At 35.7% G+C, this 14,140-nt stretch overlaps 2 protein-coding genes and 1 long non-coding RNA gene across 3 annotated transcripts; 2 read left to right on the top strand and 1 right to left on the bottom strand.

The window, feature by feature from the left end:
• Positions 1 to 60: 60 nt before the first annotated feature.
• Positions 61 to 3,247, bottom strand: LOC132129729 (uncharacterized). Its single transcript, XM_059541431.1, has 5 exons — positions 3,033 to 3,247; positions 1,822 to 1,927; positions 1,503 to 1,609; positions 858 to 1,030; positions 61 to 372 (listed from the first exon to the last, which is right to left on the bottom strand). Exons 1-5 carry the CDS (start codon positions 3,151 to 3,153, stop codon positions 85 to 87), a joined length of 795 nt encoding a protein of 264 aa, XP_059397414.1. The 5' UTR covers positions 3,154 to 3,247; the 3' UTR covers positions 61 to 84.
• On the top strand, positions 2,024 to 9,498 carry LOC132129728 (bridging integrator 2-like). Its single transcript, XM_059541430.1, has 14 exons — positions 2,024 to 2,226; positions 4,781 to 4,935; positions 5,640 to 5,720; positions 5,806 to 5,860; positions 5,953 to 6,047; positions 6,342 to 6,437; positions 6,538 to 6,645; positions 6,840 to 6,925; positions 7,022 to 7,097; positions 7,214 to 7,296; positions 7,407 to 7,496; positions 7,834 to 8,290; positions 8,954 to 9,032; positions 9,149 to 9,498. Exons 2-13 carry the CDS (start codon positions 4,843 to 4,845, stop codon positions 8,996 to 8,998), a joined length of 1,365 nt encoding a protein of 454 aa, XP_059397413.1. The 5' UTR covers positions 2,024 to 2,226; positions 4,781 to 4,842; the 3' UTR covers positions 8,999 to 9,032; positions 9,149 to 9,498.
• Positions 9,499 to 10,084: 586 nt separating this feature from the next.
• LOC132128985 (uncharacterized) lies at positions 10,085 to 13,002 on the top strand. Its single transcript, XR_009428427.1, has 3 exons — positions 10,085 to 10,416; positions 12,117 to 12,633; positions 12,866 to 13,002. It is a non-coding gene; the product is annotated as an uncharacterized LOC132128985 (long non-coding RNA).
• Positions 13,003 to 14,140: the final 1,138 nt, after the last annotated feature.

Raw genomic sequence — 14,140 nt, 5'->3', positions numbered from 1 at the left:
TTGTGTCTGTATTTCCAGACATTCACAAGAGCTCTCAATGTTCGTTTGTAAGCATGAGAAACTACTGCAAGTTCTGTAAATGCTTTATTCTCCTTTAAATTTGGGGAAGGGCCATAGGAGTGGAGCGTTCTTGATGTAGTTCTGGAACTCAGGGTCTGATCCCCACTTCTTCATAGCTTGTTTCTCAAGGATGGGTATCCCACTTAAGTGTCTCAGTAAAAACCAGACAAAGAGAGGAGAGACAACACTGAGATACTGAGGACCACGCATGACGGAGGAAGCAGACAGGAACAGGCCTGACCAAATCAGGATCTCCCCCAGATAGTTTGGGTGTCTGCTGAATGCCCACAGTCCATGACGAATAAATTTTCCCTGCAAATACAAGTAGGCTTACTTGATTTATGTCTTAACATTAATTAAAATGTCATATGCAAATTAATAAGCACTCAGGATTTCTTGAAGCTAAATTCAAAATGTTTAATTAAAGGTGAAGAGTGTAATTTCTGCATCACTTCCTCTGTCTACCATTGCTTGGACAACAGATAGCTCCGCCCCAAATGGTTCAAACATAGTTTATGTATATTTAACCCATTTGAAAAAATATGCACTTCTTTGGTGTTCCTCCCTTGGTAAAAAGTTAATAAAATAAATTAATTTGGTATAAAATGTCCAATAACAACCAGAGAGTTAAGAACGGACAGTTTGATCCAGTTTACCATTATTTACTAGAGCACAGGCTTTATAAAATGAACATTATTATATTAAAATATCGCTTTTATGATGCAAGCTATATGATTTACATGTAATAATTTGGTCGTCTCTTCAAAGTATTATTATCAGTGCAAGTTATTACTCACAGCGTTATCTGGATCACTCCTAAAATTCCACTTCTGCTGGTCGGCAATGGCCTCTGTAGCAAAACCCAGCCCCCATATTCCCCAGCCGATGTAGTCACGTGGGCCCAGGGGCTCGTCTCTTCTCTCACTGTTTAGAATTAGGGTGGGCAACAGGGTAATAAAGACCCACAAAGCTAGAAAAAAAGGAGAAACAAATTTAATGAAAACTTAATGGCAGTAAAATTACTTTCCAAGTCATTCTCAGTTTGTAGAGCACTGGGATAGAATAAAATATTCACATAGAATAGAACTGAGTTATATGATCATTATGTATATAGAACAGTATAGAATAGGTGCACTGTTCAACTTCTACTTATGGAATTCACGATATAATATAATGCAATAGAATAGGTTGAATATTTGATCTTTATAACCTGATACAGAACAGAAGAAAATTGTTGAAACTTCTCAACATATACGTTAAACTTCTACTTATGGTATTTGATTTATAATAGAATACAATATAGAAACAGAATCAAGATATATTATCATTACTTGATATACTAGTAAAGGTACTTTCCTAGTTATCTTCTTGTTGTGACTGAACACAAATGGCCATCAATTAACATTAACTATGCAAATAATCAATAGCCGTGGTTGAAATACCTTGCATGGTCCAGTAGACGAAGAATGTCCCAGGGCTGTCTCTGACATTGTTAAATCTCCGGTCTTGTCCTTCCTTTAGGATTCTAAGAAAGAGAAATGTCCCGAGCCTGCAGGACAAGGCCCAATCTGTTAATTATTGACTTATTAACCAGACCTTAATGGATACATTAATACAACAAGAAGTTTGACTGACTTCACTTTTATTAACACTCTTAAGCAACAAGACTCAAATAAATAGACCTGTCTTTACTTTATTGATCATCTATCTATCTATCTATCTATCTATCTATCTATCTATCTATCTATCTATCTATCTTACCTCAGACCCCAGGCAGTTACAAGTCCAGTTTGTACGTTCTGTCTAAAGTGGCCATTTCCACCCCATACCCGACTCAGATGAGCCAGCAATATGAAGGTACCAGATCCTAAAAAAACCACAAAATTAATCTGTAGTTAAACTGATAAGGCATTCAATATGCTACCAGATATGGGCAGAGCAGCCAGTCACCTGTGTCCGTCCGTTTTAAAAGTGAGGCGTGTTCACTGAATACTTTACCAATGAATCTAGAGACAATTGGTAGCAAAGTTCAAGGATCCTCAAGAGCACACTTCTCTTGAAGAGAAAGAGAGGGAATAGCGTTCAGAAACCTGGGTTTGAAAAGACTGAAATGATTGGATAATATCTGAACTACACTGAAAAGAAATGCAAATTGAATGCTGACAGGTGAGTAGAAGCTATTTTTTATGCAGAGAATAAGACTTGGAATAACGTGGATAATCCTCAAATCCTCATGGATAATTCTCACAACTTCGAGTCTGCGAGTTGTGATTACTTTCTACATGCCATGCATAAGATGCTAATCAGTAGAGCTGTTAAAAATCATTTATGCAGTATTAAACTGTTTATGTATAACATTATAAATTGTTTTAAAATTGTGTTATAATGTATTTTAAATATAATTTATGTTTCCGTATAAATATAATTTAGTTTCGAGGTTTGTGCAAATCTGTTTATATAGATGAAGATAGCTTATTGTTTCGCACTTGTACTAATTTATATCTAGGATCATATCCGAGTTACAGTCGTTCTTTTTTCCCACTAGTTTTATGACAAGTCCCGCCTATCAGCAGGATTGACAGTGACGTATCCAAATTTGACCAATTATACGACGGCAACTGTAGTTAAATTGATCTGATTGGTTGAGAGGCCGGCTTGTAGAAATAATAGGTGCACTTCAGTAAGTTTCAGGATCGTGTCTTGTGGGGGTGGAGACGTATTCTCGGTGGTTTCACAACACGTTATTGTAGTTTAGATAACCACCGTCTCGTAATACAATTAACCTAACCTATTTTCACGTAAAAAAGAAAAAAAAAGCTGCATGAGTTGCGAGGTAACAAAACAACTGCAATATTTTTTTAGGCAAAATATCATTTTTATGTGTGCATACTAATGCATGAACATTAGTACAAAGCATAATACATAATATTACTATAACAGTATCGTGTGACTACGCCTTTTGGATAAATCACCTGCCAAGTCGTAAAACCTTTCCGTTTTGAGCGCAGACGCTAGTGCCCAGCCGACCCACTGAATGGCCAAGTCTGTGACCGCACACTTGGCCAACGCGCTTCCCATGATAATGTCCAGCATGTCCTGAAGAATCAGCAATGTTACAAACTCGGTTCAGTCAAAAAAAATCAGGGCAAGGTCCATAACATCCACATTTATGAGGAAGAGGAGTGGTCAATGTTGCTTCTGTATGTACCGTGGCTTATGGGAAATGTAGTTTGGAAATATCTGTAACGCTTTTTATGTCGTAGGTCAGGGATAGGCAACGTCGCGACGTTACCTACTCTTACTTACTGTACAAAGCTACAAAGCCTATGTGACCCAGAATATAAAATACTAGAACAAATGCAAAATGTTACTTCTACTTCTCTGATTAGAATAGAAAAGAATAAGCTGAATGTTTGATCTTTATTATGTTACATAAAATACAATAGAACAGTATAGACTAGGTGCAAAGTTAAGCTTCCAGTCTCATTTCTTACATTTATTTATATAGTTCATTTTACAATATAGATTTTTTTAAGGTAGTTTCATAGTAATAAACAGGAAAATAACCATGTTAATTCAATTCAAGTTTATTTGTATAGCGCCTCTTACGGAACTTTACAGAAAATTACGTTTCTACAATATTTAGTAGTATCTTATCAGTGGTGACTGTCAGTTTATGTGCAAATGGCAGAAATGTACAGAAAATCAGACATAATCAAACAGACGATGAACACTATTAACAGCAATTATTATATAATGAAATCACACTTATAGCAAGATTTGTTAGTTCTGTATGTTGTTTCAGGGTTAGCATCATCTGAGGTCCTCTGAGGGGGTGACATCATCTCTTCTCAGGTGTTCCAGCCAAGTAAAATTAATTAGTTTAATCCAAGCTAAATAATAATAATGTGCATTTGATCAGATATAACTGCAGTCCAAAATTATGAGATGCATTATTCGAATGCTTGGCCAAAGAGATGTGTCTTTAATCTAGATTTAAACAGAAAGAGTGTGTCTGAACCCCAAACTTTGGCAGGAAGGCTGTTCCAGAGTTTGGGAGCCAAATGGCTAATTAGGTACGCAGGAGCTAAACCATTTAGGGTCTTATAGGTAAGTAATGATAATTTGTAACTGATATGGAACTTAATAGGTAACCAGTGCTGAGACTGTAAAATTGGGGTAACATGATCATATTTTTCTTGACCTGGTAAGGACTCTAGCCACTGCATTTTGGACTACCTGTAGCTTGTTTATTGAAGATGCAGGACAACCACCTAGAAGTGTGTTACAACAGTCTAGAGGTCATGAATGCATGAACTAGCCTTTCTGCATCAGAAAAGATAACATGTTTCGTAGCTTGGCATAAAGCAGCTCTACGGAACAGATTCAGCTCAGTTCAGTTCAATGTTGATTCATAATATAATATAATATAATATGACTTCCCGTAGGGTTTGAGAAATTAATTAATAATATACTATAATAAAGGCCTTATATAATGTAATTTCAGCATTCTCCCTTGGGCCCTTACATAACCATTCACTATAAAATATGACTCAGGAGCCGCTACAGAGTTCAAATCATGACCTGGACAGATAAGAAGTTCACGACTTATGATTGTGGAAGAAGCCAAGAGTAGGTGTGTTTGGACAGAATACAGACATATGTAAAGACACCAAGTCCACTGTCGTTTCTCTAAAAAATGTTATTTTATTTTTTTCAGGGTTAGCCAGGTAGTTTAAGGGTCTAACAAAACATTATTCAAAAAGAAAACAAGTGGAGAACATGGCAGAGAGCAAGGCCAGCATCAACTCAAAAGGAGGGCCCAATGTTCTTGCTAAACGGATGCAAAAACAATTCAACAGAGCACAGGAGAAGGTACGTGGCTGGAATCATAAAACACAATGTCAAGAGCGCCAATGTGATTTCCAAAGTCTTCCTGTTTGAGAACACAGAGACTTTAGTGTTACTTTCATCCAATAATCAATCCAGTCACATGACATAGGAGTAGCTGAACCATGTTGCTTTGTCTATCCAGTGACAAGAGCCAATGTAAACAAGCAGCATCTTTCTCTGCTTAACAGTTTCCTTTATTGCCACAATTATGTTTTATTTGACTACTAAGGCTGACCAAGTCACCGTTTACTTTTCTGTCTTCACCTACTGAGTCTGTTTAAGCCAGGGGTATCCAGTCCTGTTCCTGGAGAGCTGTCTCCCTGCGAACTTCAGCTCCAACCCTGATCAAACACAACTGAACCAGCTAATTAAGATTTTCAGAGGCACTAGACAGGTGTGTTTGGGCAGGGATAGAGCTGAACTCTGCAGGTATATGTCAAGATCTCCAGGAACAGGACTGGACACCCCTGGTTTAAGCCCCTCATATCTTGTCATCTTAAAGTGTCTATTGGAGAAGTCAGGTGAATAGTTCGATCAACAACCATGTAAGCAAGCCTTTCTCTTCACTAGTGTGCACTTATCAATATTTCAAGGTTCAGGTGTAACATCCATTGCAGTGCTGTTAGTATAGTTTGAGGATCCCCTTGTCATGGCGGTCAGGTATGTAATATGTGATGCTTTTGCAGGTGTTGCAGAGGCTTGGCAAATCTGAGGAGACCAAAGATGAGCACTTTGAGCTTTGTCTCATGAACCTCCAATACCAACAGGTGCATTAGATCTGCTATGGCAAATAAAGTAAATGTTTTGAAGATCAAACGATTGCCTAATATGTTCTGGTGATCTCCTTTGCAGGGCGATGGATACAAAATATACAAGGACCTTAAAGCGTACCTCAACGCTGTCACAGGTTGGCTCTTTACCATGAGACTTTACATAGGAGAATCATCTTCTTATGAACAGGATTAATGACATGCCTTATTGTCTTTGTATGTTTAACAGTAATGAAGGATGCTTCAAATCGACTGTTTCAGTCCTTGTATGATGTCTACGATGATAAGTGGGATGGTGCAGAGGATCTTGGGGCAGTTGTGGAGGTTAGTCCCAGAGACCACTGTAAGAATATATAGAAAAACAGAAAAGGTATTCTGCCAGGACATTATCCGTTAAGTTTACGTTTATTTAACCCTAAAACACTTGTGAATATCTATCTGAATACTCAGAGGTCACTTCTAAACTAAGCAGCTTTATATTCTTTATACACACTATACACACTTACAAGCCTCAGCTTTATACACACTTTATTATAAATGATTATACATCCTAAATGATTATAAATTCTCAAATTATAATTAACTATATTAATACAAATATGCCTCTGTGTTACAAAGGGAGAAGAGCTTCTGTGGAAAGATTATGAGGACAAGCTGCGTGATCAGGCATTAATCATGATGGAGTCTTACATGAGCCAGTTTCCAGATGTCAGGGTAAAAATGGCTGCCTCACATACTGGCAAACGCACTTTGCACAAAGCTCTCAATCATTTATTTAAATGCAGTTTGTCAGCTATTTTTCTTCATGATACAGGAAAAGGTGGCTAAGCGAAACAGGAAACTCGTAGACTATGATTCTACTCGCCATCACCTTACAGGGCTGCAGAATGCTAAAAAGAAGGATGATATTAAAATTGGAAAGGTATTGTATGCCATCTTTGACTTGTTTCACACTTTTCTGTTCTCCACTCACTCATAAAGTTTGTTTGTAGCCTTACTGAAAAGTTCCAACCTTCCGGTCATATTCTTAACTACCAAACATAATGTGAATCATAATTCAGATTCTTGAAGACCACGTATGTATAGGATTTTCTGTATATGCTGGTGTATTTATAGGCAGAGGATGAGATGAATGCAGCAAAGGTGATATTCGAGGACATGAACAGGGAGCTGAAGATAGAACTTCCTATTCTATATGACAGGTGGGTTCTGGAATTGTTTTTATAGTACACCGATGGATCTTTTTTTAAGATGCAATATTGATTACCCTTGATTTCTGTTTGTTCTGCATCATATAGTCGCATTGGATGCTATGTCACAGTCTTCCAATCCATCTGCAACCTCAGAGACATCTTCTACAGGGAACTTACCAAGGTACAGCAAAAGCTGAGAATACATCTTGAAAATAAAATACTTGGATCAAACAAAACTGTTTCCTCATATTCTGTAACTACCTGAGAAGTCTTTTGTTTTTCTTTTTTGGCCTCAAGAACAATGAGGTTCTGCAGACTGTGATGAAAGAGCTGAGCACCCAGCATCCAGACAAGTGCTTTGTTGTGAAGAACTTCAACCGGTATAAGGCTTTATTGTCTGTTCTTCTATATATTTTTTCCAATGAACAAGTTAAATAACAGTAGTATAATGTTTAACAGTACACAAATGACTCTTTGTTTTCCTTTTAAGCTCTGGTTCCTTGAAGAGAAGGTCTTTTAGAGACACGTTGTCCCCCAGATCACTTAAAAGCATCAGTTACAACCCCAGGGGCTCTCTAAGGTAAAAAAAAAAAAAAAAAAACGTGATTTCAGTTTCTCTCTTTGCCTTGCAGATTTAAACTTGGTAACTAATGCCATCTGCTGGTGAACGTAAATGATTAATAATGTAAAGACGGAAAAAGTGTTGCCATTTATCACTCAAGCAACAAGTTACTCTTAAATCTATAATCAAAAGTCTAAAATTACACAAAGCACTTGTTTAGTAGTAGTTGTAGCAGTATGTTTATTTGTTTAATACAATCTATTTTGGCCGAAATAATAATGTGGTATCTTTGTTAGGATATCTCTTACGTATAAGATGCAAACCAACATATTTCTCTGTACATTTGCTATTACAGGAGAGACAACTCATCCAGTTTTAGGTCTGACAGACCAACATATGGGTCATACAGCCCTAAGGCGACCAGCCCTCAACCCCTTTGTGAGAACGTCTCTGGTGCCAAAGATGCAAAAGGCAGCCCTACAAGATTAGATCATCATACAGAGGAAAGCACCTCGCCCCATAAGCCACAGGTGAACACCAGCACCTCTGCAGATAAACCGGTGGAAGAAGACAGGAAAGCAGAAAAGAAGGAGTCCTCACAAGCCTCAGATCAAGATCCACCAAATGATGAGGAGTCTTCTGAGGAGGAATGTGATGAGAGTGAACTGAAACCAAAAGATATCGTTGAATGCACCAGGATCAAAGATCAAAAATCACCCGAGAAGGTGGGAGACGATGGGCCTTCTGGTGTGAAGAATGGAATAGCTTGTGACATTAAACCAGATGTGGAACAAGCTGAGGTTTCAAACAATGTGAGTTCTGTAAAGGTGTAAACACATCATAAAACAACCCATATTATTTATATATATATAGAGAGAGAGAGAGAGACTTCAAAAACATACACTACTGTTTGTCATTACAGTTAAAAGTTTGGAATGATTAAGATTTTTTTAAAGATGTTTTTGTACTAAGACTGCATTTATTTGAAGGAAAATACTGTAAAAAGTGATATTGTGAAAGTATTGACGTTTTGCATTTTAAGTACATTAGAGTCACATGATCCTTCAGAAATCATTCTAATATGCTGATTTGATGCTAAATAGGTTTTTTTTATCATTAAAGGTTGTACTGGTTATTATTTGTGTGGAAACCATGATACAATTTTTTAGAAAGTAAAAAAAAAAAAAGAAAAACATAATTTATTTGAAATAGAAATCTGTTGTAACGTCATAACCTTATGCCCGTAGGAAATTATATCCATGCTTTTTAACAATTCTAAAAAATTCCTTTCATAATTACTGTTTTATGTATTGATTTAAAAATATAGTTCATAGTATACAGTCTATATACTGCAGTGTTCAGTAATTAGTAGGCTATTCCATTCTAAACATAGCCATTATGTTCATTCTTAAAAGTAACATAAAAATTTTATTCAAAACAGGGTGTAAATGTTTATTTGTTTGACCTGTTTCAAGGCTCTTACCAAGGGTGACCATCGGTCAGGAGAAGTGAATGAGTGAGTGACAACAGAAGCCCCTAAATAGCAATCAAAAGGTCAGCATAATTTGAGAGCACTTACAGCTCATACTCATGTTGTGCTCATGTGTTTGATATAATCCATGAGCAGATGGCTTAGTGTGTTTTCACTTAAATTTCACATCTGTTTACAGAAAAGATGACTGCAACTGCACAACATACAGTAACAGAGGACATAAAACACTGTACTCGCATGTATTCGTTTTTTTTCATTCTTGATTTTATGAGATATGAATTTTCAGATAAATATTTAAATTCTGGGTTTTAATCCAAGTTTTAAAAAAATATATAATCACTTTCTTGTATTGTCTTTTATCATATGTGGTGGTCTTCCTTATATATTTGAATGTTTTTAGATCAACTCTATATATTACATACATTTATCTAACTGGTCACAGGAAACAATGTGAAATATTTGTTATGTAGTACTTGACAATTATCCATCATTAAATAACTTATAAATAAAAATTAACTTGTCACTTTTTTAACGTTTTGTTCATTACACACTGAGGCAATTAAACTACTGATCCAAATCTCCTTTCTTTATTTTTAGAGGTTAGTCTAGAAAACAGGGTGGTTGTTGGTTAATATTAGTCATTTCGTGGAATGCGACTATTGTTTGATTCTTCACGGGAGCGGACAGGAGGAAACACTTGTGAACGCGCCTACGCACAGCAAAGGGAAGTCACTCGTTTGGGAGAATCGGCTCTTTCGAAGAGTTTGTTTCAAAGAACCTGTTCCAAAGGGATTCAATAATTCTTTACGCCATGACGCAATTACGTCAGCTGGCCTTATGGTTCCACAATCAAACGTCCTAATAAAAGCAAATGCAGTTTATTCGTTTTTTTTCTACGTTTTATTTATTAGTTTGTATGTTATTTCTTGTGTCGCAGTTCATTTAGTAACAATCTTTTTCGATTTACATTAGGGGATTAAATTTAATTCGTTTAGTCACACACACCATTTTTCTGCATGTTTTAATAAAATAGTACAAACAAATAAGTGAATAAAATTACATTTACGTAAAGCGTTGGTAAAACATTTTTCATAATTCCAGTACGTTTTCAAATCCCGGTTTGTGACTGCTAATGCTGTGTTCGAATTCGGGAATCGTTTAGGTTACTGACTCGAGAACAGCTCAGTCTACTCTAGTTGAAGTTAGTGAACCGGTTCAACGGATTCATCGAAAAGATCCGACTCAAAAGAATGATTCGTTCATTAATCGGAAATCGCGCACTTCAAGACAGTTTTGTTGATGATCTTGTGGTGGCTTCATGCAGTTCTGCCTTGGCTTGAACGGAGCTTACTTTTCATGATTCCTCGGTCTGAAGTTGATTTTTTATCGCTTTGATCGGCATCTTTAACTAAAAGTAGTTTATCCGCGACTCTGACACTCAAACAGGTAAGTTTTTCGGTTCCTGTTGGGCTGGAAGTAACTTAAGATCTTATGGTTTCAAATGGCTGAAAAGCTGTTAAATAACGAGTTTCACAACTCTTTAAAGTGATTGTTCATTGTGTGAGAGGAGATTTCCGACTACAATCGATCAAAACAAAAAGATGGAATCGTGAGGATTACAGTTTTGGGTTGTCTCTACTAACAGTTAACGTTACAAACAAACAATCTCACCGGTCGTGTTTCTTTACAGCAGCACTTATAGCTTTCTGTGTAGTGTGCCTACATCACGACGAGAGCCGTTTTAGAATGAGCTTTGCGTTTGAACCCTGCGAGATTTGGAAGAAAGCAAGTTAATTCAATTTAGGAAGTGAGATTTAAGGCTACTGTCAAATCTTTTTATAAGTTTAACCTGTTAGTCAGCACCCCCCATTATGGGACTCACAGCTGAAAGTGCTCTAACTAACTTATAATTGTAATAGTTTCCTACTTCAGTGTGTTACAAACATAATTGTGGTGTCTTTAGAAAGAAGACCCTTTTGGGCTTCACTTTTTATCAACCAGATTTGATAATGCTCGACAAAAGGTGCGTTTGTGTACATTAGAAGCGTGTGGGTAAATATGAGTTCAGTTAATAAAAAGCGAATGCAAACATTTAATGTATGTTATTATAGAAGATTTTCCTAACCACAACATAAAAAAAAAGGAAAATTAAGTAAATCAATTCTTTGTCTCTTCCTCGTCTTATCTGACCTGTCTGCACCCGTGTAAGCATCATATATAGGTGTTGTAATGTATAATAAGTAATATTTTCTGATTTTGTGTGGTAAACCAAATTTAGCATGAAATTATCTTTCTAATTTTGTTGTTTAATAAAACATTTTTAATGTCAGTATAAAGTTTAAAAAAAGCTCATTTCAAAACAGGCTTAATTGTGGTCCAACGTATATAAAAATGCATTGAAGATCTAGTCCAATGATGTAAATTTGCTGAAAATGTACTCACCCTCAGGCCATCCAAGATGTTTGAGTTTATTGCAGTGAATTTGTGCCTTCTGAATTAGAGTAACGTTAGCTTTTAAAAAACATCACGAGTAATAAATATGTCTCCAGTCCATCATTTAATGTCTTAAGCAAAAGCTGCATGTTTATAAGAAACACATCCATCATTAAGATGTCTTTTACTCCAAACAAACTTATCTGAAATGACCTGAGGGTGAGCAAATTCTCATTTTTGAGTAAACTGTTCCTTCAGTTTAGCTTGAAATTTATACAATTTATAATTATAATAAAATGTATCTGACAGAATGTTTGAAAACTTACCACATCATACAAGAAACACCCATTTTATAGAATGACCCTTAACATTTAATGTATACTTGTAGAAATATTTTGAAAAGTGGGTCGACCTAAGTTTTTACAAATTACTTCTCATCTCCCAAAATGTCGAAATGTCTAGAAGATGATTTTAAGTCCCTGAACATTTAATACACAATTTTTTATTCCTCCTTCCACATACAAGTGTATCTCTCTTCAAGCAGTTCCAATAAGCCTCAGTGGGACACAAACTGTACATATGTCTCACAACCCAACCATGTTTGTCCACATTTAGTTAATGTTTAAGTCATATCGTCTGTTACAAAAAAACACAGTTGGTACTATATTTTTTTGTTATTGAATTGAGTCAACAAGGTTTATTTTGCTCCATAGGTGTCCGTTTCACAGTTATGACTTTCAGCATGACTAGCACACCTGGTAAGTTCTACACATTGTCTTCTAATATAAAGAGCAAACCTCTTTTAGAGCATTAGAGGTTTCCCATTACAGGCACCTTAGAGGTGTGTCATATATCAAACAATGAATCTATACATTATAATAGGCTAATGTAACAATCTTGGCACTAACACAATTTATTTAGCATATAATAGCCTATTTGTACACTCGTACCTGACCTCATTTGGGTCTTGAAATGTTTCATTCGAGGCTGTACTTAAGCATTAAATAAAATCTATGCACAGTGAATTCCTAACTTGGTGCCATGTTGTATTTCTGCTAATCTGATTACTCTTCAACAAAACAGTTCCTCCAGCTGGAAATGGTTGTAATTCCACATTTCAGTGAATGTAATCTTGACATTCGGGTTTAGTGCATTTGTTTTTTTCCTCAGGTATAAATGTTACATCAACAACTGCAGCTCCACCTCAGACAGACACGACTGTCATTGGAGGTAATTGACTTCTAGTGTAATAGTGCAGATCATGATATTAGACTAAAGCCAGGTGTTATGATGATGGTACATATTAGAGATCTGCAACATGAGCCAACAAATGATCAGGTTTTGGGTAAATCATCATGGACAATTTTCAGTTTGCATCCAGATTTGGGGTTATAATAAAATGTATATATTTGATCTATTGCATATTGCTTGCGAAATGATTTGTCTTTTTTTTCTCTTTTAGTGGTAATTGCACTGATCCTGGTGACCCTTGTTGTCTGTGGATTCCTGCTGTACCGATACCTGTGCCACAGTAAGGGTGTTTACCGAACTGCGGGTGAGCCCGCTCCAGGTGTGGACCCTGACCAGGTCTACAATGACACCGTCACTGAAAACAAGAAGGAATTCTTCATCTGAGTTGCTTGGCATCAGAGGGATTTAACCCATGATCAGTACTCATGTATGTGTACTCATGTATCAGTACTCAGTACATATGTGCAAGACCTATGGGTCATAATCCAATGGTCTGTGCTCTACGAAAGAATGTTTAGTTGAAAGGAGAAAGGATTGAGTTTCGTTTTGGGAGGATAAGTTGCTTATTCATGATGTCAATAAGCTCACCATCAGTTTTTGTATGGTAAAGTTACTGTCAGTTACTTGGACAATCCTTTTTTTTTTGCTGACAATTTGTTATGCTTTGTATATAGTTTATAGTTCACAAAAAAAAAGTATTAACTCGCTACTTCAGCAGAAATTACATGAAGGTTCATATACAAGAGTTATTAATGAATTCTTTATCAGTAATAATTGGATTATGATCAGCTATTATTAGAGTTCAGGTAGCATAAGTGGCACTGCACCTCAATCAAACGGCAAACATTATAGGCACTTGTACAAATTTGGTTTTATTCAGTTATAAATCAATATAGTGTTAAATTGCGGCATTTCAATATGCCTTTTTCCTTTGATCATATTGCCTGGCATTTTATTACAAATTTGTTTTTTATTTATTGGCAGAATTTTTTGATGTTATAGTGCCTTGTAAAACGTTCAAATGTTGTTGTTTTTTTATTGACATTTTATGATTCGTTTTTTTTATTATTATTATTTAAATGTATATTTTTTTTGTTACATAGGCTTGCTGTAACAGTGCCAAATATAATTCCTCTGTCATTATTTATAAAACAAAAATGATGATCATAATATCAGATGCATATATGATACTTGATTTTTTTTTGTGTGTGTGTGCAGGGTTACATTAGTATCTTATGAAAATAGATTTATTTTTATTTTTTTTGGTAATTAAAAAATTCGGAGTCATCTTTTTTGCATCTTCATTGCACTTTCAATGTTACTGTAGTTATTGATATAACACATAATACAATGTCAAATACAAGTGGCTGGTATTTAGCTAGTAAAACCAAAATAGATATTTAATTTGAAATAAATTCGGTGCAAAGAGTTCTGTCAGTTCAAAAATTATATTTTCTTAGATTTTTAAATTCTATTATTCCTTTGA

This window comes from Carassius carassius, chromosome 46 (genome assembly GCF_963082965.1).
Source record: "Carassius carassius chromosome 46, fCarCar2.1, whole genome shotgun sequence".
NCBI lineage: Eukaryota > Metazoa > Chordata > Actinopteri > Cypriniformes > Cyprinidae > Carassius > Carassius carassius.
Note: the sequence above shows the minus strand (reverse complement) of the source record. Positions and strands in the feature narration are given on the sequence as shown.

Excerpts from the sequence above, each read along its gene's own strand:
- LOC132129729 (XM_059541431.1), bottom strand. The coding sequence starts at position 3,153 with ATGCTGGACATTATCATGGGAAGCGCGTTGGCCAAGTGTGCGGTCACA. Across the intron at positions 1,610-1,821 it reads GTAACTGCCTGGGGTCTGAG|GCTCGGGACATTTCTCTTTC; the intron begins GTAAGATAGATA and ends CTTGTCCTGCAG. Across the intron at positions 373-857 it reads GGAGTGATCCAGATAACGCT|GGAAAATTTATTCGTCATGG; the intron begins GTGAGTAATAAC and ends TTGTATTTGCAG.
- LOC132129728 (XM_059541430.1), top strand. The coding sequence starts at position 4,843 with ATGGCAGAGAGCAAGGCCAGCATCAACTCAAAAGGAGGGCCCAATGTT. Across the intron at positions 6,048-6,341 it reads ATCTTGGGGCAGTTGTGGAG|GGAGAAGAGCTTCTGTGGAA; the intron begins GTTAGTCCCAGA and ends TGTGTTACAAAG. Across the intron at positions 8,291-8,953 it reads AAGCTGAGGTTTCAAACAAT|GCTCTTACCAAGGGTGACCA; the intron begins GTGAGTTCTGTA and ends ACCTGTTTCAAG.